Genomic DNA, 25,929 nt, shown 5'->3' with positions numbered 1-25,929 from the left:
CCTCTACTGGCAGGGGGTTGGTTCTGGACCTGTAGCTCCAGCCCCCACTACTGGCAGGGGGTTGGTGCTGGACCTGTAGCTCCAGCCCACCTCTACTGGCAGGTGGTTGGTGCTGGACCTGTAGCTCCAGCCCCCCTCTACTGGCAAGGGGTTGGTGCTGGACCTATAGCTCCAGCCCCCCTCTACTGGCGGGGGTTGGTGCTGGACCTGTAGCTCTAGCCCCTCCTCTACTGGCTGGGGGTTGGTGCTGTAGCTCCAGCCCCCCTCTACTGGCGGGGGTTGGTGCTGGACCTGTAGCTCTAGCCCCTCCTCTACTGGCTGGGGGTTGGTGCTGTAGCTCCAGCCCCCCTCTACTGGCAAGGGGGCTGGTGCTGGACCTGTAGTTCCAGCTCCCACCCCCCCTCTACTGGCAGGGGGTTGGTGCTGGACCTGTAGCTCCAGCCCTCCTCTACTGGCAGGGGGTTGGTGATGAACCTTTAGCTCCAGCTTCCCTCTACTGGCAGGGGGTTGGTTCAAGGCCTGTAGCTCCAGCCCCGCCCCCTCTACTGGCAGGGGGTTGGTCCTGGACTGTAGCTCCAGCCCTCTACTGGCAGGGGATTGCTGCTGGACCTGTAGCTCCAGCCCCCCTCTACTAGCAGGGGTTGGTGCTGGACCTGTAGCTCCAGCCCCCCCTCTCTACTGGCAGGGGGTTGGTGCTGGACCTGTTGCTCCAGCCCCCTCCACTGGCAGGTGGTTGGTGCTGGACCTGTAGCTCCAGCCCCCCTCTACTGGCAGGGGGTTGGTGCTGGACCTGTAGCTCCAGACCACCTCTACTGGCAGGGGGTTGGTGCTGGACCTGTAGCTCCAGCCCCCCTCTACTGGCAGGGGGTTGGTGCTGGACCTGTAGCTCCAGACCACCTCTACTGGCAGGGGGTTGGTGCTGGACCTGTAGCTCCAGCCTCCCTCTACTAGCAGGGGGTTGGTGCTGGACCTGTAGCTCTAGCCCCCTTCTACTGGAAAGGGGTTGGGGATGGACCTGTAGCTCCAGCCCCCCTCTACTGGCAGGAGGTTGGTGCTGGACCTGTAGCTCCTGCCCCCTTCTACTGGAAAGGGGTTGGGGCTGGACCGGTAGCTCCAGCCCCCCTCTACTGGCAGGTGGTTGGTGCTGGAACTGTAGCTCCAGCCCTCCCCCCCTCTACTGGAAGGGGGTTGGTTCTGGACCTGTAGCTCCAGCCCCCACTACTGGCAGGTGGTTGGTGCTGGACCTGTAGCTCCAGCCCCACTCTACTGGCAGGGGGTTGGTGCTGGACCTGTAGCTCCAGCCCCCCTCTACTGGCAGGGGGTTGGAGCTGGACCTGTAGCTCCAGACCCCCCTCTACTGGCAGGGGGTTGTTTCTGGACCTGTAGCTCCAGCCCCCACTACTGGCAGGGGGTTGGTGCTGGACCTGTAGCTCCCGCCCACCTCTACTGGCAGGGGGTTGGTGCTGGACCTGTAGCTCCAGCCCACCTCTACTGGCTGGGGGTTGGTGCTGTAGCTCCAGCTCCCCTCTACTGGAGGGGGTTGGTGCTGGACCTGTAGCTCCAGCCCCTCCTCTACTGGCTGGGGGTTGGTGCTGTAGCTCCAGCCCCCCTCTACTGGCAGGGGGTTGGTGCTGGACCTGCAGTTCCAGCCCCCCCCCCCCTTCTACTGGCGTGGGGTTGGTGCTGGACTTGTAGCTTCAGCCCTCCTCTACTGGCAGGGGGTTGGTGATGGACCTTTAGCTCCAGCCCCCCTCTACTGGCAGGGGGTTGGTTGAAGGCCGGTAGCTCCAGCCCCCCCCCCCACCTCTACTGGCAGGGGGTTGGTGCTGGGCTGTAGCTCCAGCCCTCTACTGGCAGGGGATTGGTGCTGGACCTGTAGCTCCAGCCCCCCTCTACTAGCAGGAGTTGGTGTTGGACCTGTAGCTCCAGCCCCCCCTCTCTACTGGCAGGGGGTTGGTGCTGGACCTGTAGCTCCAGCCCCCCTCTACTGTCAGGGGTTTGGTTCAAGACCTGTAGCTCCAGCCAGCCCTCTACTGGCAGAGGGTTGGTGCTGGACCTGTAGCTCCAGCCCCCCCTGTACTGTCAGGGGTTTGCTTCAAGACCTGTAGCTCCAGCCCCCCTCTACTAGCAGGGGTTGGTTCTGGACCTGTAGCTCCAGCCCTCTTCCCTCTCTACTGGCAGGGGGTTGGTGATGAACCTTTAGCTCCAGCCTCCCTCAACTGGCAGAGGGTTGGTTCAAGGCCTGTAGCTCCAGCCCCGCCCCCTCTACTGGCAGGGGGTTGGTGCTGGACTGTAGCTCCAGCCCTCTACTGGCAGGGGATTGCTGCTGGACCTGTAGCTCCAGCCCACCTCTACTAGCAGGGGTTAGTGCTGGACCTGTAGCTCCAGGCCCCCCTCTCTACTGGCAGGGGGTTGGTGCTGGACCTGTAGCTTAAGCCTCCCTCTACTGTCAGGGGTTTGGTTCAAGACCTGTAGCTCCAGCCCCCCTTTACTAGCAGGGATTGGTGCTCGACCTGTAGCGCCAGCCCCCTTCCCTCTCTACTGGCAGGGGGTTGATGCTGGACCTGAAGCTCCAGTCCCCCACTACTGGCAGGGGGTTGGTGCTGGACCTGTAGCTCCAGTCCCCCGTTCTACTGGCAGGGGGTTGGTGCTGGATCAGTAGCTCCAGCCCCCCTCTAATGGCAGGGGGGGGGGGTTGGTGCTGGACCTGTAGCTCCAGTCCCCCCCCTCTACTGGCAGGGGGTTGGTGCTGGACCTGTAGCTTCAGCCCTCACTCTACTGGCAAGGGTGGGGGGTGGTTCTGGACCTGTAGCTCCAGCCCTAACTCTACTGGCAGGGGGCTGGTACTGGACCTGTAGCTTCAGTCCCCCCCCCCCCTCTACTGGCAGGGGGTTGGTTCTGGACCTGTAGCTCCAGCCCCCTCTCTACTGGCAGGGGGGTTCGTGCTGGACCTGTTGCTCCAGCCCCCGTCTACTGGCACGGAGGCTGGTGCTGGACCTGTAGCTCCAGCCCCCCTCTACTGGCAGGTGGTTGGTGCTGGACCTGTAGCTCCAGCCCTCCCCCCCCCCTCTACTGGCAGGGGGTTGGTTCTGGACCTGTAGCTCCAGCCCCCACTACTGGCAGGGGGTTGGTGCTGGACCTGTTGCTCCAGCCCACCTCTACTGGAAAGGGGTTGGGGCTGGACCTGTAGCTCCAGCCCCCCTCTACTGGCAGGTGGTTGGTGCTGGACCTGTAGCTCCAGCCCCCGTCTACTGGCACGGAGGCTGGTGCTGGACCTGTAGCTCCAGCCCCCTTCTACTGGAAAGGGGTTGGGGCTGGACCTGTAGCTCCAGCCCCCCTCTACTGGCAGGTGGTTGGTGCTGGACCTGTAGCTCCAGCCCCCGTCTACTGGCACGGAGGCTGGTGCTGGACCTGTAGCTCCAGCCCCCCTCTACTGGCAGGTGGTTGGTGCTGGACCTGTAGCTCCAGCCCCCGTCTACTGGCACGGAGGCTGGTGCTGGACCTGTAGCTCCAGCCGTCCCCCCCCATCTACTGGCAGGGGGTTGGTTCTGGACTTGTAGCTCCAGCCCCCACTACTGGCAGGGGGTTGGTGCTGGACCTGTTGCTCCAGCCCACCTCTACTGGCAGGTGGTTGGTGCTGGACCTGTAGCTCCAGCCCCCCTCTACTGGCAGGGGGTTGGAGCTGGACCTGTAGCTCCAGACCCCCTCAACTGGCAGGGGGTTGGTTCTGGACCTGTAGCTCCAGCCCCCACTACTGGCAGGGGGTTGGTGCTGGACCTGTAGCTCCCGCCCACCTCTACTGGCAGGGGGTTGGTGCTGGACCTGTAGCTCCAGCCCCCCTCTACTGGCAGGGGGTTGGTGCTGGACCTGTAGCTCCAGACCACCTCTACTGGCAGGGGGTTGGTGCTGGACCTGTAGCTCCAGCCTCCCTCTACTAGCAGGGGGTTGGTGCAGGACCTGTAGCTCCAGCCCCCTTCTACTGGAAAGGGGTTGGGGCTGGACCTGTAGCTCCAGCCCCCCTCTACTGGCGGGTGGTTGGTGCTGGACCTGTAGCTCCAGCCCCCTTCTACTGGAAAGGGGTTGGGGCTGGACCTGTAGCTCCAGCCCCCCTCTACTGGCAGGTGGTTGGTGCTGGACCTGTAGCTCCAGCCCCCGTCTACTGGCACGGAGGCTGGTGCTGGACCTGTACCTCCAGCCCCCCTCTACTGGCAGGTGGTTGGTGCTGGACCGGTGTTATACTCAAATTCTGTCAGTTGAAATGTAACCAATCAGAGGCGAGTAGGCCTCTGACGTCATGCCAGACAGAGGAGCAGCCTCAGTTATCCTCACAGACTCAGAGTAGAAGGACCTCGGCTAGGCAGATATATACCTTGCTATCTCAGTCAATAAATATATACAGAAGCGACTACCGTGTCTACCTTCTACCCCGGAAAAAGGCAAACGAATACCTGTAGCTCCAGCCCTCCCCCCCCCCTCTTCTGGCAGGGGGTTGGTTCTGGACCTGTAGCTCCAGCCCCCACTACTGGCAGGGGGTTGGTGCTGGACCTGTTGCTCCAGCCCACCTCTACTGGCAGGTGGTTGGTGCTGGACCTGTAGCTCCAGCCCCCCTCTACTGGCAGGGGGTTGGAGCTGGACCTGTAGCTCCAGACCCCCTCTACTGGCAGGGGGTTGGTTCTGGACCTGTAGCTCCAGCCCCCATTACTGGCAGGGGGTTGGTGCTGGACCTGTAGCTCCCGCCCACCTCTACTGGCAGGGGGTTGGTGCTGGACCTGTAGCTCCAGCCCACCTCTACTGGCAGGGGGTTGGTTCTGGACCTGTAGCTCCAGCCCCCACTACTGGCAGGGGGTTGGTGCTGGACCTGTAGCTCCCGCCCACCTCTACTGGCGGGGGTTGGTGCTGGACCTGTAGCTCCAGCCCCTCCTCTACTGGCTGGGGGTTGGTGCTGTAGCTCCAGCCCCCCTCTACTGGCAGAGGGTTGGTGCTGGACCTGCAGTTCCAGCCCCCCCCCTTCTACTGGCGTGGGGTTGGTGCTGGACCTGTAGCTTCAGCCCTCCTCTACTGGCAGGGGGTTGGTGATGGACCTTTAGCTCCAGCCCCCCTCTACTGGCAGGGGGTTGGTTGAAGGCCTGTAGCTCCAGCCCCCCCCCCCAACCTCTACTGGCAGGGGGATGGTGCTGGACTGTAGCTCCAGCCCTCTACTGGCAGGGGATTGGTGCTGGACCTGTAGCTCCAGCCCCCCCTCTCTACTGGCAGGGGGTTGGTGCTGGACCTGTAGCTCCAGCCCCCCTCTACTGTCAGGGGTTTGGTTCAAGACCTGTAGCTCCAGCCCCCCTCTACTAGCAGGGGTTGGTTCTGGACCTGTAGCTCCAGCCCCCTTCCCTCTCTACTGGCAGGGGGTTGGTGATGAACCTTTAGCTCCAGCCTCCCTCTACTGGCAGGGGGTTGGTTCAAGACCTGTAGCTCCAGCCCCCCTTTACTAGCAGGGGTTGGTGCTGGACCTGTAGCTCCAGCCACCCACTACTGGCAGGGGGTTGGTGCTGGACCTGTAGCTCCAGCCCCCTCTACTGGAAAGGGGTTGGGGCTGGACCTGTAGCTCCAGCCCCCCTCTACTGGCAGGTGGTTGGTGCTGGACCTGTAGCTCCAGCCCCCCCCCCTCAACTAGCAGGGGTTGGTGCTGGACCTGTAGCTCCAGCCCCCCTCTACTGTCAGGGGATTGTTTCAAGACCTGTAGCTCCAGCCAGCCCTCTACTGGCAGAGGGTTGGTGCTGGACCTGTAGCTCCAGCCCCCCTCTACTGTCAGGGGTTTGGTTCATGACCTGTAGCTCCAGCCCCCCTTTACTAACAGGGGTTGGTGCTGGACCTGTAGCTCCAGCCCCCTTCCCTCTCTACTGGCAGGGGGTTGATGCTGGACCTGAAGCTCCAGTCCCCCTCTACTGGCAGGGGGTTGGTGCTGGACCTGTAGCTCCAGCCCACCTTTACTGGCAGGGGGTTGGTGCTGGACCTGTAGCTCCAGTCCCCCCCCCCTCTACTGGCAGGGGGTTGGTGCTGGATCAGTAGCTCCAGCCCCCCTCTACTGGCAGGGGGGGGGGGGTGTTGGTGCTGGACCTGTAGCTCCAGCCCCCCCCCCTCTACTGGCAGGGGGTTGGTGTTGGACCTGTAGCTTCAGCCCTCACTCTACTGGCAAGGGGGGGGGGGTGGTTCTGGACCTGTAGCTCCAGCCCTCACTCTACTGGCAGGGGGTTGGTACTGGACCTGTAGCTTCAGCCCCCCCCTCTCTACTGGCAGGGGGGTTGGTTCTGGACCTGTAGCTCCAGCCCCCCTCTACTGGCAGGGGGTTCGTGCTAGACTTGTAGCTCCAGCCCACCACTACTGGCAGAGGGTTGGTGCTGGACCTGTTGCTCCAGCCCCCTCTACTGGCAGGTGGTTGGTGCTGGACCTGTAGTTCCAGCCCCCCTCTACTGGCAGGGGGTTGGTGCTGGACCTGTAGCTCCAGCCCTCCTCTACTGGCAGGGGGTGTGTGCTGGACCTGTAGCTCCAGCCTCCCTCTACTGGCAGGTGGTTGGTGCTGGACCTGTAGCTCCAGACCTCCCCCTCCACTCTACTGGAAGGGGGTTGGTTCTGGACCTGTAGCTCCAGCCCCCACTACTGGCAGGGGGTTGGTGCTGGACCTGTAGCTCCAGCCCCTACTCTACTGGCTGGGGGTTGGTGCTGGACCTGTAGCTCCAGCCCCTCCTCTACTGGCATGGGGTTGGTGCTGGACCTGTAGCTCCAGCCCCCCCCCCTCTACTGGCAGGGGGTTGGTTCTGGACCTGTAGCTCCAGCCCCCACTACTGGCAGGGGGTTGGTGCTGGAGCTGTAGCTCCAGCCCCTCCTCTACTGGCTGGGGGTTGGTGCTGGACCTGTAGGTCCAGCCCCTCCTCTACTGGCAGGGGGTTGGTACTGTAGCTCCAGCCCCCCTCCCTCTCTACTGGCAGGGGGTTGGTGCTAGACCTGTAGCTCCAGCCCCCTCTACTGGCAGGGGGTTGGTGCTAGACCTGTAGCTCCAGCCCCCTCTACTGGCATGGGGTTCGTGCTGGACCTGTAGCTCCAGCCCCTTCTACTGGCAGGGAGTTGGTGCTGGACCTGTAGCTCCAGCCACCCTCTACTGGCAGGGGGTTGGTGCTGGACCTGTAGCTCCAGCCCCCTCTACTGGAAAGGAGTTGGGGCTGGACCTGTAGCTCCAGCCCCCCCTCTACTGGCAGGTGGTTGGTGCTGGACCTGTAGGTCCAGCCCCCCTCTACTGGCACGGGGGTTGGTGCTGGACCTGTAGCTCCAGCCCTCCTCTATTGGCAGGTGGTTGGTGCTGGACCTGTAGCTCCAGCCCCCCTCTACTGGCAGGTGGTTGGTGCTGGACCTGTAGCTCCAGCCCCCCTCTACTGGCAGGGGGTTGGTGCTGGACCTGTATCTCCAGCCCCCCCCCCCCTCTACTGGCAGGTGGTTGGTGCTGGACCTGTAGCTCCAGCCCCCCTCTACTGGCAGGGGGTTGGTGCTGGACCTGTATCTCCAGCCCCCCTCTACTGGCAGGGGGTTGGTGCTGGACCTGTAGCTCCAGCCACCCACTACTGGCAGGGGGTTGGTGCTGGACCTGTAGCTCCAGCCCCCTCTACTGGAAAGGGGTTGGGGCTGGACCTGTAGCTCCAGCCCCCCTCTACTGGCAGGTGGTTGGTGCTGGACCTGTAGCTCCAGCCCCCCCCCTCAACTAGCAGGGGTTGGTGCTGGACCTGTAGCTCCAGCCCCCCTCTACTGTCAGGGGATTGTTTCAAGACCTGTAGCTCCAGCCAGCCCTCTACTGGCAGAGGGTTGGTGCTGGACCTGTAGCTCCAGCCCCCCTCTACTGTCAGGGGTTTGGTTCAAGACCTGTAGCTCCAGCCCCCCTTTACTAGCAGGGGTTGGTGCTGGACCTGTAGCTCCAGCCCTCTTCCCTCTCTACTGGCAGGGGGTTGATGCTGGACCTGAAGCTCCAGTCCCCCTCTACTGGCAGGGGGGTGGTGCTGGACCTGTAGCTCCAGCCCACCTTTACTGGCAGGGGGTTGGTGCTGGACTCGTAGCTTCAGCCCTCCTCTACTGGCAGGGGGTTGGACCTGTAGCTCCAGCCCCCCTCTACTCGCGGGGGTTGGTGCTGGACCTGTAGCTTCAGCCCTCCTCTATTTCCAGGGGGGTTGGTGCTGGACCTGTAGCTTCAGCCCTCCTCTACTGGCAGGGGGTTGGTGCTGGACCTGTAGCTCCAGCCCCCCTCTACTGGCGGCGGTTGGTGCTGGACCTGTAGCTTCAGCCCCCCCTCTATTGGCACGGGGTTGGTGCTGGACCTGTAGCTTCAGCCCTCCTCTACTGGCAGGGGGTTGGTGCTGGACCTGTAGCTTCAGCCCTCCTCTACTGGCAGGGGGTTGGTGCTGGACCTGTAGCTCCAACCCCCCTCTACTGGCGGGGGTTGGTGCTGGACCAGTAGCTTCATCCCTCCTCTATTGGCCGGGGGTTGGTGCTGGACCTGTAGCTTTAGCCCTCCTCTACTGGCAGGGGGTTGGTGCTGGACATGTAGCTCCAGCCCCCCTCTACTGGCAGGGGGTTGGTGCTGGACCTGTAGCTCCAACCCCCCTCTACTGGCAGGGGTTGGTGCTGGACCTGTAGCTTTAGCCCCCCTCTTTTGGCAGGGGGTTGGTGCTGGACCTGTAGCTTCAGCCCTCCTCTACTGGCAGGGGGTTGGACCTGCAGCTCCAGGCCCCCTCTACTGGCAGGGGGTTGGTGCTGGACCTGTAGCTCCAGCCCTCCTCTACTGGCAGGAGGTTGGTGATAAACCTTTAGCTCCAGCCTCCCTCTACTGGCAGGGGGTTGGTTCAAGGCCTGTAGCTCCAGCCCCCACCCCCCCCCCCTCTACTGGCAGGGGGTTGGTGCTGGACTGTAGCTCCAGCCGTCTACTGTCAGGGGATTGCTGCTGGACCTGTAGCTCCAACCCCCCTCTAAAAGCAGGGGTTGGTGCTGGACCTGTAGCTCCAGTCCCCCTCTACTGTCAGGGGTTTGGTTCAAGACCTGTAGCTCCAGCCAGCCCTCTACTGGCAGAGGGTTGGTGCTGGACCTGTAGCTCCAGCCCCCCTCTACTGTCAGGGGTTTGGTTCAAGACCTGTAGCTCCAGCCCCCCTTTACTAGCAGGGGTTGTTCCTGGACCTGTAGCTCCAGCCCCCTTCCCTCTCTACTGGCAGGGGGTTGATGCTGGACCTGAAGCTCCAGTCCCCCTCTACTGGCAAGGGGTTGGTGCTGGACCTTTAGCTTCAGCCCTCCTCTACTGTCAGGGGTTTGGTTCAAGACCTGTAGCTCCAGCCAGCCCTCTACTGGCAGAGGGTTGGTGCTGGACCTGTAGCTCCAGCCCCCCTCTACTGTCAGGGGTTTGGTTCAAGACCTGTAGCTCCAGCCCCCCTTTACTAGCAGGGGTTGGTGCTGGACCTGTAGCTCCAGCCCACTTCCCTCTCTACTGGCAGGGGGTTGATGCTGGACCGACCTGAAGCTCCAGTCCCCCTCTACTGGCAGGGGGTTGGTGCTGGACCTGTAGCTTCAGCCCTCACTCTACTGGCAAGGGGGGGGGGGTGGTTCTGGACCTGTAGCTCCAGCCCTCACTCTACTGGCAGGGGGTTTGTACTGGACCTGTAGCTTCAGCCCCCCCCCCTCTACTGGCAGGGGGTTGGTTCTGGACCTGTAGCTCCAGCCCCATTCTACTGGCAGGGGGTTCGTGCTAGACCTGTAGCTCCAGCCCACCACTACTGGCAGGGGGTTGGTGCTGGACCTGTTGCTCCAGCCCCCTCTACTGGCAGGGGGTTGGTGCTGGACCTGTAGCTCCAGACCACCTCTACTGGCAGGGGGTTGGTGCTGGATCTGTAGCTCCAGCCTCCCTCTACTAGCAGTGGGTTGGTGCTGGACCTGTAGTTCCAGCCCCCTTCTACTGGAAAGGGGTTGAGGCTGGACCTGTAGCTCCAGCCCCTCTCTACTGGCAGGTGGTTGGTGCTGGACCTGTAACTCCAGACCTCCCCCCCCACTCTAAAGAAAGGGGGTTGGTTCTGGACCTGTAGCTCCAGCCCCCACTACTAGCAGGGGGTTGGTGCTGGACCTTTAGCTCCAGCCCCTACTCTACTGGCTGGGGGTTGGTGCTGGACCTGTAGCTCCAGCCCCTCCTCTACTGGCATGGGGTTGGTGCTGGACCTGCAGCTCCAGCCCCCCCTCTACTGGCAGGGGGTTGGTGCTGGACCTGTAGCTCCAGCCACCCTCTACTGGCAGGGGGTTGGTGCTGGACCTGTAGCTCCAGCCCCCTCTACTGGAAAGGAGTTGGGGCTGGACCTGTAGCTCCAGCCCCCCTCTACTGGCAGGTGGTTGGTGCTGGACCTGTAGGTCCAGCCCCCCTCTACTGGCACGGGGGTTGGTGCTGGACCTGTAGCTCCAGCCCTCCTCTATTGGCAGGTGGTTGGTGCTGGACCTGTAGCTCCAGCCCCCCTCTACTGGCAGGTGGTTGGTGCTGGACCTGTAGCTCCAGCCCCCCTCTACTGGCAGGGGGTTGGTGCTGGACCTGTATCTCCAGCCCCCCCCCCTCTACTGGCAGGTGGTTGGTGCTGGACCTGTAGCTCCAGCCCCCCCACTACTGGCAGGGGGTTGGTGCTGGACCTGTATCTTCAGCCCCCCTCTACTGGCAGGGGGTTTGTGCTGGACCTGTAGCTCCAGCCACCCACTACTGGCAGGGGGTTGGTGCTGGACCTGTAGCTCCAGCCCTCTCTACTGGAAAGTGGTTGGGGCTGGACCTGTAGCTCCAGCCCCCCTCTACTGGCAGGTGGTTGGTGCTGGACCTGTAGCTCCAGCCCCCCCCCCCCTCAACTAGCAGGGGTTGGTGCTGGACCTGTAGCTCCAGCCCACCTCTACTGTCAGGGGATTGGTTCAAGACCTGTAGCTCCAGCCAGCCCTCTACTGGCAGAGGGTTGGTGCTGGACCTGTAGCTCCAGCCCCCCTCTACTGTCAGGGGTTTGGTTCAAGACCTGTAGCTCCAGCCCCCTTCCCTCTCTACTGGCAGGGGGTTGATGCTGGACCTGAAGCTCCAGTCCCCCTCTACTGGCAGGGGGTTGGTGCTGGACCTGTAGCTCCAGCCCACCTTTACTGGCAGGGGGTTGGTGCTGGACCTGTAGCTCCAGTCCCCCCCCCTCTCTACTGGCAGGGGGTTGGTGCTGGATCAGTAGCTCCAGCCCCCCTCTACTGGCAGGGGGGGGGGGTGTTGGTGCTGGACCTGTAGCTCCAGCCCCCCCCCCCCTCTACTGGCAGGGGGTTGGTGTTGGACCTGTAGCTTCAGCCCTCACTCTACTGGCAAGGGGGGGGGGTGGTTCTGGACCTGTAGCTCCAGCCCTCACTCTACTGGCACGGGGTTGGTACTGGACCTGTAGCTTCAGCCCCCCCCCTCTCTACTGGCAGGGGGTTGGTTCTGGACCTGTAGCTCCAGCCCCCCTCTACTGGCAGGGGGTTCGTGCTAGACTTGTAGCTCCAGCCCACCACTACTGGCAGAGTGTTGGTGCTGGACTTGTTGCTCCAGCCCCCTCTACTGGCAGGTGGTTGGTGCTGGACCTGTAGTTCCAGCCCCCCTCTACTGGCAGGGGGTTGGTGCTGGACCTGTAGCTCCAGCCCTCCTCTACTGGCAGGGGGTGTGTGCTGGACCTGTAGCTCCAGCCTCCCTCTACTAGCAGGGGGTTGGTGCTGGACCTGTAGCTCCAGCCCCCTTCTACTGGAAAGGGGTTGGGGCTGGACCTGTAGCTCCAGCCCCCCTCTACTGGCAGGTGGTTGGTGCTGGACCTGTAGCTCCAGACCTCCCCCTCCACTCTACTGGAAGGGGGTTGGTTCTGGACCTGTAGCTCCAGCCCCCACTACTGGCAGGGGGTTGGTGCTGGACCTGTAGCTCCAGCCCCTACTCTACTGGCTGGGGGTTGGTGCTGGACCTGTAGCTCCAGCCCCTCCTCTACTGGCATGGGGTTGGTGCTGGACCTGCAGCTCCAGCCCCCCTCTACTGGCAGGGGGTTGGTGCTGGACCTGTAGCTCCAGCCCCCCTCTACTGGCAGGGGGTTGGTGCTGGACCTGTAGCTCCAGCTCCCCTATACTAGCAGAGGGTTGGGGTTGGACCTGTAACTTCAGCCCCCCCTCTATTGGCAGGGGGTTGGTGCTGGACCTGTAGCTTCAGCCCTCCTCTACTGGCAGGGGGTTGGACCTGTAGCTCCAGCCCCCCTCTACTCGCGGGGGTTGGTGCTGGACCTGTAGCTTCAGCCCTCCTCTATTTCCAGGGGGTTGGTGCTGGACCTGTAGCTTCAGCCCTCCTCTACTGGCAGGGGGTTGGTGCTGGACCTGTAGCTCCAACCCCCCTCTACTGGCGGGGGTTGGTGCTGGACCTGTAGCTTCAGCCCTCCTCTATTGGCCGGGGGTTGGTGCTGGACCTGTAGCTTTAGCCCTCCTCTACTGGCAGGGGGTTGGTGCTGGACATGTAGCTCCAGCCCTCCTCTACTGGCAGGGGGTTGGTGATAAACCTTTAGCTCCAGCCTCCCTCTACTGGCAGGGGGTTGGTTCAAGGCCTGTAGCTCCAGCCCCCACCCCCCCTCTACTGGCAGGGGGTTGGTGCTGGACTGTAGCTCCAGCCGTCTACTGTCAGGGGATTGCTGCTAGACCTGTAGCTCCAGCCCCCCTCTAAAAGCAGGGGTTGGTGCTGGACCTGTAGCTCCAGTCCCCCTCTACTGTCAGGGGTTTGGTTCAAGACCTGTAGCTCCAGCCAGCCCTCTACTGGCAGAGGGTTGGTGCTGGACCTGTAGCTCCAGCCCCCCTCTACTGTCAGGGGTTTGGTTCAAGACCTGTAGCTCCAGCCCCCCTTTACTAGCAGGGGTTGTTCCTGGACCTGTAGCTCCAGCCCCCTTCCCTCTCTACTGGCAGGGGGTTGATGCTGGACCTGAAGCTCCAGTCCCCCTCTACTGGCAAGGGGTTGGTGCTGGACCTTTAGCTTCAGCCCTCCTCTACTGTCAGGGGTTTGGTTCAAGACCTGTAGCTCCAGCCAGCCCTCTACTGGCAGAGGGTTGGTGCTGGACCTGTAGCTCCAGCCCCCCTCTACTGTCAGGGGTTTGGTTCAAGACCTGTAGCTCCAGCCCCCCTTTACTAGCAGGGGTTGGTGCTGGACCTGTAGCTCCGGCCCACTTCCCTCTCTACTGGCAGGGGGTTGATGCTGGACCTGAAGCTCCAGTCCCCCTCTACTGGCAGGGGGTTGGTGCTGGACCTGTAGCTTCAGCCCTCACTCTACTGGCAAGGGGGGGGGGTGGTTCTGGACCTGTAGCTCCAGCCCTCACTCTACTGGCAGGGGGTTTGTACTGGACCTGTAGCTTCAGCCCCCCCCCCCCCTCTACTGGCAGGGGGTTGGTTCTGGACCTGTAGCTCCAGCCCCATTCTACTGGCAGGGGGTTCGTGCTAGACCTGTAGCTCCAGCCCACCACTACTGGCAGGGGGTTGGTGCTGGACCTGTTGCTCCAGCCCCCTCTACTGGCAGGTGGTTGGTGCTGGACCTGTAGCTCCAGCCCCCCTCTACTGGCAGGGGGTTGGTGCTGGACCTGTAGCTCCAGACCACCTCTACTGGCAGGGGGTTGGTGCTGGATCTGTAGCTCCAGCCTCCTTCTACTAGCAGGGGGTTGGTGCTGGACCTGAAGCTCCAGCCCCCCTCTACTGGCAGGTGGTTGGTGCTGGACCTGTAACTCCAGACCTCCCCACCCACTCTAAAGAAAGGGGGTTGGTTCTGGACCTGTAGCTCCAGCCCCCACTACTGGCAGGGGGTTGGTGCTGGACCTTTAGCTCCAGCCCCTACTCTACTGGCTGGGGGTTGGTGCTGGACCTGTAGCTCCAGCCCCTCCTCTACTGGCATGGGGTTGGTGCTGGACCTGCAGCTCCAGCCCCCCTCTACTGGCAGGGGGTTGGTGCTGGACCTGTAGCTCCAGCCCCACTCAACTGGCAGGGGGTTGGTGCTGGACCTGTAGCTCCAGCTCCCCTCTACTAGCAGGGGGTTGGGGTTGGGCCTGTAGCTTCAGCCCCGCCTCTATTGGCAGGGGGTTGGTGCTGGACCTGTAGCTTCAGCCCTCCTCTACTGGCACGGGGTTGGACCTGTAGCTCCAGCCCCCCTCTACTGGTGGGGGTTGGTGCTGGACCTGTAGCTTCAGCCCTCCTCTATTGGCAGGGGGTTGGTGCTGGATCTATAGCTTCAGCCCTCCTCTACTGGCAGGGGGTTGGTGCTGGACCTGTAGCTCCAGCCCCTACTCTACTATCTGGGGGTTGGTGCTGGACCTGTAGCTCCAGCCCCTCCTCTACTGGCATGGGGTTGGTGCTGGACCTGCAGCTCCAGCCCCCCTCTACTGGCAGGGGGTTGGTGCTGGACCTGTAGCTCCAGCCCCCCCTCTACTGGCAGGGGGTTGGTGCTGGACCTGTAGCTCCAGCTCCCCTCTACTAGAAGAGGGTTGGGGTTGGACCTGTAGCTTCAGCCCCCCCTCTATTGGCAGGGGGTTGGTGCTGAACCTGTAGCTTCAGCCCTCCTCTACTGGCAGGGGGTTGGACCTGTAGCTCCAGCCCCCCTCTACTCGCGGGGGTTGGTGCTGGACCTGTAGCTTCAGCCCTCCTCTATTGGCAGGGGGTTGGTGCTGGACCTGTAGCTTCAGCCCTCCTCTACTGGCAGGGGGTTGGTGCTGGACCTGTAGCTCCAGCCCCCCTCTACTGGCAGGGGTTGGTGCTGGACCTGTAGTATCAGCCCCCCTCTATTGGCAGGGGGTTGGTGCTGGACCTGTAGCTTCAGCCCTCCTCTACTGGCAGGGGGTTGGTGCTGGACCTGTAGCTCCAACCCCCCTCTACTGGCGGGGGTTGGTGCTGGACCTGTAGCTTCAGCCCTCCTCTATTGGCCGGGGGTTGGTGCTGGACCTGTAGCTTCAGCCCTCCTCTACTGGCAGGGGGTTGGTGCTTGACCTGTAGCTCCAGCCCCCCTCTACTGGCAGGGGGTTGGTGCTGGACCTGTAGCTCCAGCCCCCCTCTACTGGCGGGGGTTGGTGCTGGACCTGTAGCTCCAGCCCCCCTTTACTGGCAGGGGGTTCGTGCTAGACCTGTAGCTCCAGCCCACCACTACTGGCAGGGGGTTGGTGCTGGACCTGTTGCTCCAGCCCCCTCTACTGGCAGGTGGTTGGTGCTGGACCTGTAGCTCCAGCCCCCCTTTACTGGCAGGGGGTTGGTGCTGGACCTGTAGCTCCAGACCACCTCTACTGGCAGGGGGTTGGTGCTGGATCTGTAGCTCCAGCCTCCCTCTACTAGCAGGCGGTTGGTGCTGGACCTGTAGCTCCAGCCCCCTTCTACTGGAAAGGGGTTGGGGCTAGACCTGTAGCTCCAGCCCCCCTCTACTGGCAGGTGGTTGGTGCTGAACCTGCGGCTCCAGACCTCCCCCCCCCCTCTACTGGGAGGGGGTTGGTTCTGGACCAGTAGCTCCAGCCCCCACTACTGGCAGGGGGTTGGTGCTGGACCTTTAGCTCCAGCCCCTACTCTACTGGCTGGGGGTTGGTGCTGAACCTGTAGCTCCAGCCCCTCCTCTACTGGCATGGGGTTGGTGCTGGACCTGCAGCTCCAGCCCCCCTCTACTGGCAGGGGATTGGTGCTGGACCTGTAGCTCCAGCCCCACTCAACTGGCAGGGGGTTGGTGCTGGACCTGTAGCTCCAGCTCCCCTCTACTAGCAGGGGGTTGGGGTTGGACCTGTAGCTTCAGCCCCCCCTCTATTGGCAGGGGGTTGGTGCTGGACCTGTAGCTTCAGCCCTCCTCTACATGCAGGGGGTTGGACCTGTAGCTCCAGCCCCCCTCTACTGGCGGGGGTTGGTGCTGGACCTGTAGCTTCAGCCCCCCCCCTCTATTGGCACGGGGTTGGTGCTGGACCTGTAGCTTCAGCCCACCTCTACTGGCAGGGGGTTGGTGCTGGACCTGTAGCTTCAGCCCTCCTCTACTGGCAGGGGGTTGGTGCTGGACCTGTAGCTCCAACCCCCCTCTACTGGCGGGGGTTGGTGCTGGACCTGTAGCTTCAGCCCTCCTCTATTGGCCGGGGGTTGGTGCTGGACCTGTAGCTTTAGCCCTCCTCTACTGGCAGGGGGTTGGTGCTGGACATGTAGCTCCAGCCCCCCTCTACTGGCAGGGAGTTGGTGCTGGACCTGTAGCTCCAGCCCCCCTCTACTGGCAGGGGTTGGTGCTGGACCTGTAGCTTCAGCCCCCCCTCTATTGGCAGGGGGTTGGTGCTGGACCTGTAGCTTCAGCCCTCCTCTACTGGCAGGGGGTTGGACCTGCAGCTCCAGGCCCCCTCTACTGGCAGGGGGTTGGTGCTGGACCTGTAGCTCCAGCCCTCCTCTACTGGCAGGGGGTTGATGATAAACCTTTAGCTCCAGCCTCCCTCTACTGGCAGGGGGTTGGTTCAAGGCCTGTAGCTCCAGCCCCCACCCCCACCTCTACTGGCAGGGGGTTGGTGCTGGACCTGTAGCTCCAGCCCCACTCAACTGGCAGGGGGTTGGTTCTGGACCTGTAGCTCCAGCTCCCCTCTACTAGCAGGGGGTTGGGGTTGGACCTGTAGCTTCAGCCCCCCCTCTATTGGCAGGGGGTTGGTGCTGGACCTGTAGCTTCAGCCCTCCTCTACTGGCACGGGGTTGGACCTGTAGCTCCAGCCCCCCTCTACTGGCGGGGGTTGGTGCTGGACCTGTAGCTTCAGCCCTCCTCTATTGGCAGGGGGTTGGTGCTGGACCTGTAGCTTCAGCCCTCCTCTACTGGCAGGGGGTTGGTGCTGGACCTGTAGCTCCAGCCCCTACTCTACTATCTGGGGGTTGGTGCTGGACCTGTAGCTCCAGACCCTCCTCTACTGGCATGGGGTTGGTGCTGGACCTGCAGCTCCAGCCCCCCTCTACTGGCAGGGGGTTGGTGCTGGACCTGTAGCTCCAGCCCCCCCTCTACTGGCAGGGGGTTGGTGCTGGACCTGTAGCTCCAGCTCCTCTCTACTAGAAGAGGGTTGGGGTTGGACCTGTAGCTTCAGCCCCCCCTCTATTGGCAGGGGGTTGGTGCTGAACCTGTAGCTTCAGCCCTCCTCTACTGGCAGGGGGTTGGACCTGTAGCTCCAGCCCCCCTCTACTCGCGGGGGTTGGTGCTGGACCTGTAGCTTCAGCCCTCCTCTATTGGCAGGGGGTTGGTGCTGGACCTGTAGCTTCAGCCCTCCTCTTCTGGCAGGGGGTTGGTGCTGGACCTGTAGCTCCAGCCCCCCTCTACTGGCAGGGGTTGGTGCTGGACCTGTAGCTTCAGCCCCCCCTCTATTGGCAGGGGGTTGGTGCTGGACCTGTAGCTTCAGCCCTCCTCTACTGGCAGGGGGTTGGTGCTGGACCTGTAGCTCCAACCCCCCTCTACTGGCGGGGGTTGGTGCTGGACCTGTAGCTTCAGCCCTCCTCTATTGGCCGGGGGTTGGTGCTGGACCTGTAGCTTCAGCCCTCCTCTACTGGCAGGGGGTTGGTGCTTGACCTGTAGCTCCAGCCCCCCTCTACTGGCAGGGGGTTGGTGCTGGACCTGTAGCTCCAGCCCCCCTCTACTGGCGGGGGTTGGTGCTGGACCTGTAGCTCCAGCCCCCCTTTACTGGCAGGGGGTTCGTGCTAGACCTGTAGCTCCAGCCCACCACTACTGACAGGGGGTTGGTGCTGGACCTGTTGCTCCAGCCCCCTCTACTGGCAGGTGGTTGGTGCTGGACCTGTAGCTCCAGCCCCCCTCTACTGGCAGGGGGTTGGTGCTGGACCTGTAGCTCCAGACCACCTCTACTGGCAGGGGGTTGGTGCTGGATCTGTAGCTCCAGCCTCCCTCTACTAGCAGGCGGTTGGTGCTGGACCTGTAGCTCCAGCCCCCTTCTACTGGAAAGGGGTTGGGGCTGGACCTGTAGCTCCAGCCCCCCTCTACTGGCAGGTGGTTGGTGCTGGACCAGTAGCTCCAGCCCCTACTCTACTGGCTGGGGGTTGGTGCTGAACCTGTAGCTCCAGCCCCTCCTCTACTGGCATGGGGTTGGTGCTGGACCTGCAGCTCCAGCCCCCCTCTACTGGCATGGGGTTGGTGCTGGACCTGTAGCTTCAGCCCTCCTCTACTGGCAGGGGGTTGGTGCTGGACCTGTAGCTCCAGCCCCCCTCTACTTGCGGGGGTTGGTGCTGGACCTGTAGCTTCAGCCCCCCCCCCTCTATTGGCAGGGGGTTGGTGCTGGACCTGTAGCTTCAGCCCTCCTCTACTGGCAGGGGGTTGGTGCTGGACCTGTAGCTCCAACCCCCCTCTACTGGCGGGGGTTGGTGCTGGACCTGTAGCTTCAGCCCTCCTCTATTGGCAGGGGGTTGGTGCTGGACCTGTAGCTTCAGCCCTCCTCTACTGGCAGGGGGTTGGACCTGCAGCTCCAGGCCCCCTCTATTGGCAGGGGGTTGGTGCTGGACCTGTAGCTCCAGCCAGCCCTCTACTGGCAGAGTGTTGGTGCTGGACCTGTAGCTCCAGCCCCCCTCTACTGTCAGGGGTTTGGTTCAAGACCGGTAGCTCCAGCCCCCCTTTACTAGCAGGGGTTGGTGCTGGACCTGTAGCTCCAGCCCCCTTCCCTCTCTACTGGCAGGGGGTTGATGCTGGACCTGAAGCTCCAGTCCCCCTCTACTGGCAGGGGGTTGGTGCTGGATCTGTAGCTCCAGCCCACCTTTACTGGCAGGGGGTTGGTGCTGGACCTGTAGCTCCAGTCCCCCCCCCCTCTACTGGCAGGGGGTTGGTTCTGGATCAGTAGCTCCAGCCCCCCTCTACTGGCAGGGGGGGGGGTGTTGGTGCTGGACCTGTAGCTCCAGCCCCCCCCCCTCTACTGGCAGGGGGTTGGTGCTGGACCTGTAGCTTCAGCCCTCACTCTACTGGCAAGGGGGGGGGGTGGTTCTGGACCTGTAGCTCCAGCCCTCACTCTACTGGCAGGGGGTTGGTACTGGACCTGTAGCTTCAGCCCCCCCCCCCTTTATTGGCAGGGGGTTGGTTCTGGACCGGACGCTCCAGTCCCCTTCTACTGGCAGGGGGTTGGTGCTGGACCTGTAGCTCCAGCCCACCATTACTGGCAGGGGGTTGGTGCTGGACCTGTTGCTCCAGCCCCCCTCTACTGGCAGGTGGTTGGTGCTGGACCTGTAGCTCCAGCCCCCCTCTACTGGCAGGGGGTTGGTGCTGGACCTGTAGCTCCAGCCCCCCTCTACTGGCAGGTGGTTGGTGCTGGACCTGTAGCTCCAGCCCCCCTCTACTGGCAGGGGGTTGGTGCTGGACCTGTAGCTCCAGCCCCCCTCTACTGGCAGGGGGTTGGTGCTGGACCTGTAGCTCCAGACCACCTCTACTGGCAGGTGGTTGGTGCTGGACCTGTAGCTCCAGCCCCCTCTACTGGCAGGGGGTTGGTGCTGGATCTGTAGCTCCAGCCTCCCTCTACTAGCAGGGGGTTGGTGCTGGACCTGTAGCTACAGCCCCATTCTACTGGAAAGGGGTTGGGGCTGGACCTGTAGCTCCAGCCCCCCTCTACTGGCAGGTGGTTGGTGCTGGACCTGTAACTCCAGACCTCCCCCCCCTCTACTGGAAGGGGGTTGGTTCTGGACCTGTAGCTCCAGCCCCCACTACTGGCAGGGGTTTGGTGCTGGACCTGTAGCTCCAGCCCCCTCTACTGGCATGGGGTTGGTGCTGGACCTGCAGCTCAATCCCCTCCCTCTACTGGCATGGGGTTGGTGCTGTACCTGTAGCTCCAGCCCTCCTCTACTGGCAGGGGGTTGGTGCTGGACCTGTAGCTCCAGCCACCCTCTACTGGCAGGGGGTTGGTGCTGGACCTGTAGCTCCAGCCCCCCCCCCCCCTCTACTGGCAGGTGGTTGGTGCTGGACCTGTAGGTCCAGCCCCCCTCAACTGGCACGGGGTTTGGTGCTGGACCTGTAGCTCCAGCTCCCCTCTACTGGCACGGGGGTTGGTGCAGGACCTGTAGCTCCAGCCCCCTCTACTGGCAGGTGGTTAATGCTGGACCTGTAGCTCCAGCCCCCCTCTACTGGCAGGTGGTTGGTGCTGGACCTGTAGCTCCAGCCCCCCTCTACTGGCAAGTGGTTGGTGCTGGACCTTTAGCTCCAGCCCCCCCTCTACTGTTAGGTGGTTGGTGCTGGACCTGTAGCTCCAGCCCCCCTCTACTGGCAGGGGGTTGGTGCTGGACCTGTAGCTCCAGCCCCCCTCTACTGGCAAGTGGTTGGTGCTGGACCTTTAGCTCCAGCCCCCCCTCTACTGTTAGGTGGTTGGTGCTGGACCTGTAGCTCCAGCCCCCCTCTACTGGCAGGGGGTTGGTGCTGGACATGTAGCTCCAGCCCCCCTCTACTGGCAGGGGGTTGGTGCTGGACCTGTAGCTCCAGCCCCCCTCTACTGGCAGGGGTTGGTGCTGGACCTGTAGCTTCAGCCCCCCCTCTTTTGGCAGGGGGTTGGTGCTGGACCTGTAGCTTCAGCCCTCCTCTACTGGCAGGGGGTTGGACCTGCAGCTCCAGGCCCCCTCTACTGGCAGGGGGTTGGTGCTGGACCTGTAGCTCCAGCCCTCCTCTACTGGCAGGGGGTTGGTGATAAACCTTTAGCTCCAGCCTCCCTCTACTGGCAGGGGGTTGGTTCAAGGCCTGTAGCTCCAGCCCCCACCCCCCCCCCCCCTCTACTGGCAGGGGGTTGGTGCTGGACTGTAGCTCCAGCCGTCTGCTGTCAGGGGATTGCTGCTGGACCTGTAGCTCCAGCCCCCCTCTAAAAGCAGGGGTTGGTGCTGGACCTGTAGCTCCAGTCCCCCTCTACTGTCAGGGGTTTGGTTCAAGACCTGTAGCTCCAGCCAGCCCTCTACTGGCAGAGGGTTGGTGCTGGACCTGTAGCTCCAGCCCCCCTCTACTGTCAGGGGTTTGGTTCAAGACCTGTAGCTCCAGCCCCCCTTTACTAGCAGGGGTTGTTCCTGGACCTGTAGCTCCAGCCCCCTTCCCTCTCTACTGGCAGGGGGTTGATGCTGGACCTGAAGCTCCAGTCCCCCTCTACTGGCAAGGGGTTGGTGCTGGACCTTTAGCTTCAGCCCTCCTCTACTGTCAGGGGTTTGGTTCAAGACCTGTAGCTCCAGCCAGCCCTCTACTGGCAGAGGGTTGGTGCTGGACCTGTAGCTCCAGCCCCCCTCTACTGTCAGGGGTTTGGTTCAAGACCTGTAGCTCCAGCCCCCCTTTACTAGCAGGGGTTGGTGCTGGACCTGTAGCTCCAGCCCACTTCCCTCTCTACTGGCAGGGGGTTGATGCTGGACCTGAAGCTCCAGTCCCCCTCTACTGGCAGGGGGTTGGTGCTGGACCTGTAGCTTCAGCCCTCACTCTACTGGCAAGGGGGGGGTGGTTCTGGACCTGTAGCTCCAGCCCTCACTCTACTGGCAGGGGGTTTGTACTGGACCTGTAGCTTCAGCCCCCCCCCCTCTACTGGCAGGGGGTTGGTTCTGGACCTGTAGCTCCAGCCCCATTCTACTGGCAGGGGGTTCGTGCTAGACCTGTAGCTCCAGCCCACCACTACTGGCAGGGGGTTGGTGCTGGACCTGTTGCTCCAGCCCCCTCTACTGGCAGGTGGTTGGTGCTGGACCTGTAGCTCCAGCCCCCCTCTACTGGCAGGGGGTTGGTGCTGGACCTGTAGCTCCAGACCACCTCTACTGGCAGGGGGTTGGTGCTGGATCTGTAGCTCCAGCCTCCCTCTACTAGCAGGGGGTTGGTGCTGGACCTGTAGCTCCAGCCCCCTTCTACTGGAAAGGGGTTGAGGCTGGACCTGTAGCTCCAGCCCCCCTCTACTGGCAGGTGGTTGGTGCTGGACCTGTAACTCCAGACCTCCCCCCCCCACTCTAAAGAAAGGGGGTTGGTTCTGGACCTGTAGCTCCAGCCCCCACTACTGGCAGGGGGTTGGTGCTGGACCTTTAGCTCCAGTCCCTACTCTACTGGCTGGGGGTTGGTGCTGGACCTGTAGCTCCAGCCCCTCCTCTACTGGCATGGGGTTGGTGCTGGACCTGCAGCTCCAGCTCCCCCTCTACTGGCAGGGGGTTGGTGCTGGACCTGTAGCTCCAGCCCCACTCAACTGGCAGGGGGTTGGTGCTGGACCTGTAGCTCCAGCTCCCCTCTACTAGCAGGGGGTTGGGGTTGGGCCTGTAGCTTCAGCCCCCCCTCTATTGGCAGGGGGTTGGTGCTGGACCTGTAGCTTCAGCCCTCCTCTACTGGCACGGGGTTGGACCTGTAGCTCCAGCCCCCCTCTACTGGCGCGGGTTGGTGCTGGACCTGTAGCTTCAGCCCTCCTCTATTGGCAGGGGGTTGGTGCTGGACCTGTAGCTTCAGCCCTCCTCTACTGGCAGGGGGTTGGTGCTGGACCTGTAGCTCCAGCCCCCATCTACTGGCAGGTTGTTGGTGATGGACCTGTAGCTCCAGCCCCCCTCTACTGGCAGGTGGTTGGTGCTGTACCTGTAGCTCCAGCCCCCCCTCTACTGGCAGGTGGTTGGTGCTGGACCTGTAGCTCTAGCCCCCCTCTACTGGCAGGGGGTTGGTGCTGGACCTGTAGCTCCGGCCCCCCTCTACTGGCAGGGGGTTGGTGCTGGACCTGTAGCTCCAGCCCCCCTCTACTGGCAGGGGGTTGGTACTGGCATTGTTTAGGAGTTTGTTGGCAGTTTCAAGGCTTCAGTCTCTTGAAACCCACCAGTGGTCTGTTTAGGTTCGCTGTCCTCCTGGATGCTTTCCCGGTAGGTTGGTGGAGTATCACGCGCTCTCTGTGCCTCTGTGAGGGGGGCCAGGATCCCGGCTTCAATATAGGATCACGGGTTCAATCACCATGCAGGCCAGAAATGGATCCCATGTTTCCTTTCACCTGTCTCTGTTCACCCTACCAGAATATATTTATCCAGGAGTTAGACAACTATTTTAGATTGTATGTTAAGGAAAGTCAGTAGTTGACCTTGGGGAACCTTGATAAACCTAAGAACAGGCTTCCTCTCCTCAAAACGCAACTCAATATCTTGTGATATGACCTATGCGAGAAAATAAAAAACTTACTGTTAATTGCTTCTGGGGGATCTCTCTAGTGATTTCCTGAACTTTATTCATGATGCTGGAGGCTGAGTCTCCCAGGTGTACGGGGTCAGCTGTGGCACCTCTCTCTGTGGTCATCATCTCCAGGGCCTCCCTTATGGTCTCCTGCACCTGTCATTACCAACACAAACATTAATGTGGAACTTGGACTATAATGAAGCATCAGGCTCTGATTAAAGTAACTGGACTATAATGAAGCATCAGATTGTGTAAAGTAATTTGACAATACAAGTAACGTTGTTTCTCTACACTGACCACAGTGTAGAGAAACACCAAGATGACAGTTGACTTTATTAATAAAAATGTTCCAGGTGTTAGAGCAAAAAGTTTCCTATACATAAAGTTTACTCTCATCTTGATGTGTCTCCATGTCAAAAGTGTTTATGTAGAGGCAATACTACACTCAGTTGGGTGAGAACAATGTGACCTTCAGCAGCGTACCTTCACTGAGGTGTGGACAGTCTTGACATTTGGGAAGAGTTCCTGGCACTTCTGGAGCCAATCTTCTACCTTCATGCTGCACTCATCAGCTGTGTCTATGGTTGTGCCAACCTCCTGTGGGGTGTTGACTGTGTCGAGGCTCCCCAACATGGCCTGCAGGTTAGTCTTCCCTTCCTCTCCTTGTGTTGTCATATCCACCACACTGGTATCCTCCAGTTCCAAGAGCTTCATTGCTGACTTGTTCTCCTCTACCAGAGCATAGAGTCTGTCCTGGAGCTGGAGGTGGTGAGTCTTCCAGTCCCCCAGCTGACCCCGGTACTCCCCCAGCTGGGACAGTACCTCTTCACAGCTAATAATGAGGCTGCTGATGATGCTCTTCTGCTCCTGCACCAGGGAACGTAACTTCTTACTGATGCCTCTGGCGGGACCTTCAGAAGGTTTTGCTGGCACTACTTCCTCAGTTGTTAGCTGGATATTTTTGAGTTTCCTAACAAAAGCCTCCACAGCATAGTTAATTGGGAACTGAGTAGCAGCTGTGGCAACGTGCTCGGCACGGCAGCTGGGGCAGGTCAGCTGACCATTCTTGATAGCATTGTCAATACACTGGGAGCAGAATGTGTGGCCGCATAGCAGTGTGCGAGGTCGTAGCTGATTGTCATCATAATCGTTAAAACACACTGAACATTCCTCTGGTTTGTTATCCTGTGGATAAAATATTTGGTAAATCTAGATGTATTTACAACAAAAAATAATATTACAGTACTGCACAATATTTCCTGATAAAAATTACATAATATTTTCATAATTTCTTTGTACAGAGGAACCTAGGTATTTGCACTACTCTCAATTCGCACTGCTAACCGGCCACTGAGGCCGAGGTGTGCAGATAACGGCAGGGAGCCGCAACCAGTGTGAGCCAGTGAACGAGGCTTTGTGTACATGCGTGTATTAGGAAAAAAAAAAAAAAAATAGTGAACGGTGATTCGTGGAACAGTGATGTGGAACGGGTATCACAACAACATATAAGTTGGAAGTGAATATTATAAATATAGAATACTAGAAATATAGAATAGTGGCAAGAGGCGGCATCAGTGGTTATAAATCAGGTATCTGGAAACTGGTGACATCACCCTGGGACAACACGAGGTCACCTGTACCGACCGGGGACCAGCCTCGCTACCCTACGCTAAGTACCTGCCATAAAGTTTGAACAAAATAACATACATAATATTACAAATATACGGTATACATATAATATTATAATTATTAAACATATAAATATATATACATATATATTGTTACAAATATACAATATACATATAATATTATAAATATATAGATATATACAACAAAACAAGGCAAAATGGGAGTAAATAAACAAATTTGTGGCCACTGTAACAACTCCTTACAGACGAAGGTAACGGGAATTGAATGTTATATCTGTAAGACTAGATTCCATTCGGCTTGTACAGGAGTAACACTACGGCACTGAGAGCTGGTCACTTGCTCTGGGTGTGTAAAAATGACCTGCCAGCTTGGAATATCCTAAAAAACCTTCTAAATAACATGACGCATGATCGGAAAACATCATTCATTGGAAGAATACCAGCCATCCAGAAGCAGTGGGAAAGGAACAACAATTCTAATACAGGCATACCTCAGTTTAAGAGTTTAATTGGTTCCTGGAGACGCCTCGTATTCAGAAAACTCGCATTCCGAAGCTAATTTCCCCATAAGAAATAAAGGGAAATGAATTAATCCGTTCCTGACTACCCCAAAAACCCCACATCAAACTAAATTTTTATACCTAATTCATCTAAATAAACCTACAAAACTATGTTCAAGTTATTACTTACCTTGCTGTTGAATGCAGTAGGTGTATGGAAGATGGTGAGGAGGTGGGAGGAAGAGAGGAGTTACTGTTTGGAATGGGAGTCCCCTTCCATTATCACATCAGGCAGTGAGGACTTCACTGGTATGCACACACTGTCACATTTTGCCTGCATACCACTAGGACTTGCTTGTTTTACTAAGAATTTGTCTAATGACACTTGTTTTTCCCTACATTTTAACACTTGTCTGTAGTAAGACATCACATTATCATTTAAAAGGTCAATGCAACGGCCTGCTACAGCTTTATCTGGGTGAGTTTTTTCAACAAAACTTTGCAGTTCTTCCCATACTTCACACATTTTCTTAATCAAGAAGGGACATCCTCTACTGCCTCTACTCACAGCTATTTTCTTAGGTTGAACTTTACCAATGGCTTTCTTGAGACCCATGGCAAGATATATAATGACAACTTT

General features: G+C 60.4%; 1 protein-coding gene across 1 annotated transcript in view; it reads right to left on the bottom strand.

Annotated features, from left to right (window-relative positions):
- The window catches only part of LOC138364931 (tripartite motif-containing protein 59-like), a 112,987-nt gene that overhangs the window by 14,355 nt on the left and 72,703 nt on the right, over positions 1 to 25,929 (bottom strand). Inside the window, exons 3-4 of the mRNA XM_069325015.1 lie at positions 23,624 to 24,325; positions 23,147 to 23,293 (exon numbers count right to left, since the gene is read on the bottom strand). Of these exons, the coding sequence (XP_069181116.1) occupies positions 23,147 to 23,293; positions 23,624 to 24,325 (849 nt within the window). The remainder of the gene's footprint in view (positions 1 to 23,146; positions 23,294 to 23,623; positions 24,326 to 25,929) is intronic.

This window comes from Procambarus clarkii, chromosome 15 (genome assembly GCF_040958095.1).
Source record: "Procambarus clarkii isolate CNS0578487 chromosome 15, FALCON_Pclarkii_2.0, whole genome shotgun sequence".
Taxonomy (NCBI): Eukaryota; Metazoa; Arthropoda; class Malacostraca; order Decapoda; family Cambaridae; genus Procambarus; species Procambarus clarkii.
Note: the sequence above shows the minus strand (reverse complement) of the source record. Positions and strands in the feature narration are given on the sequence as shown.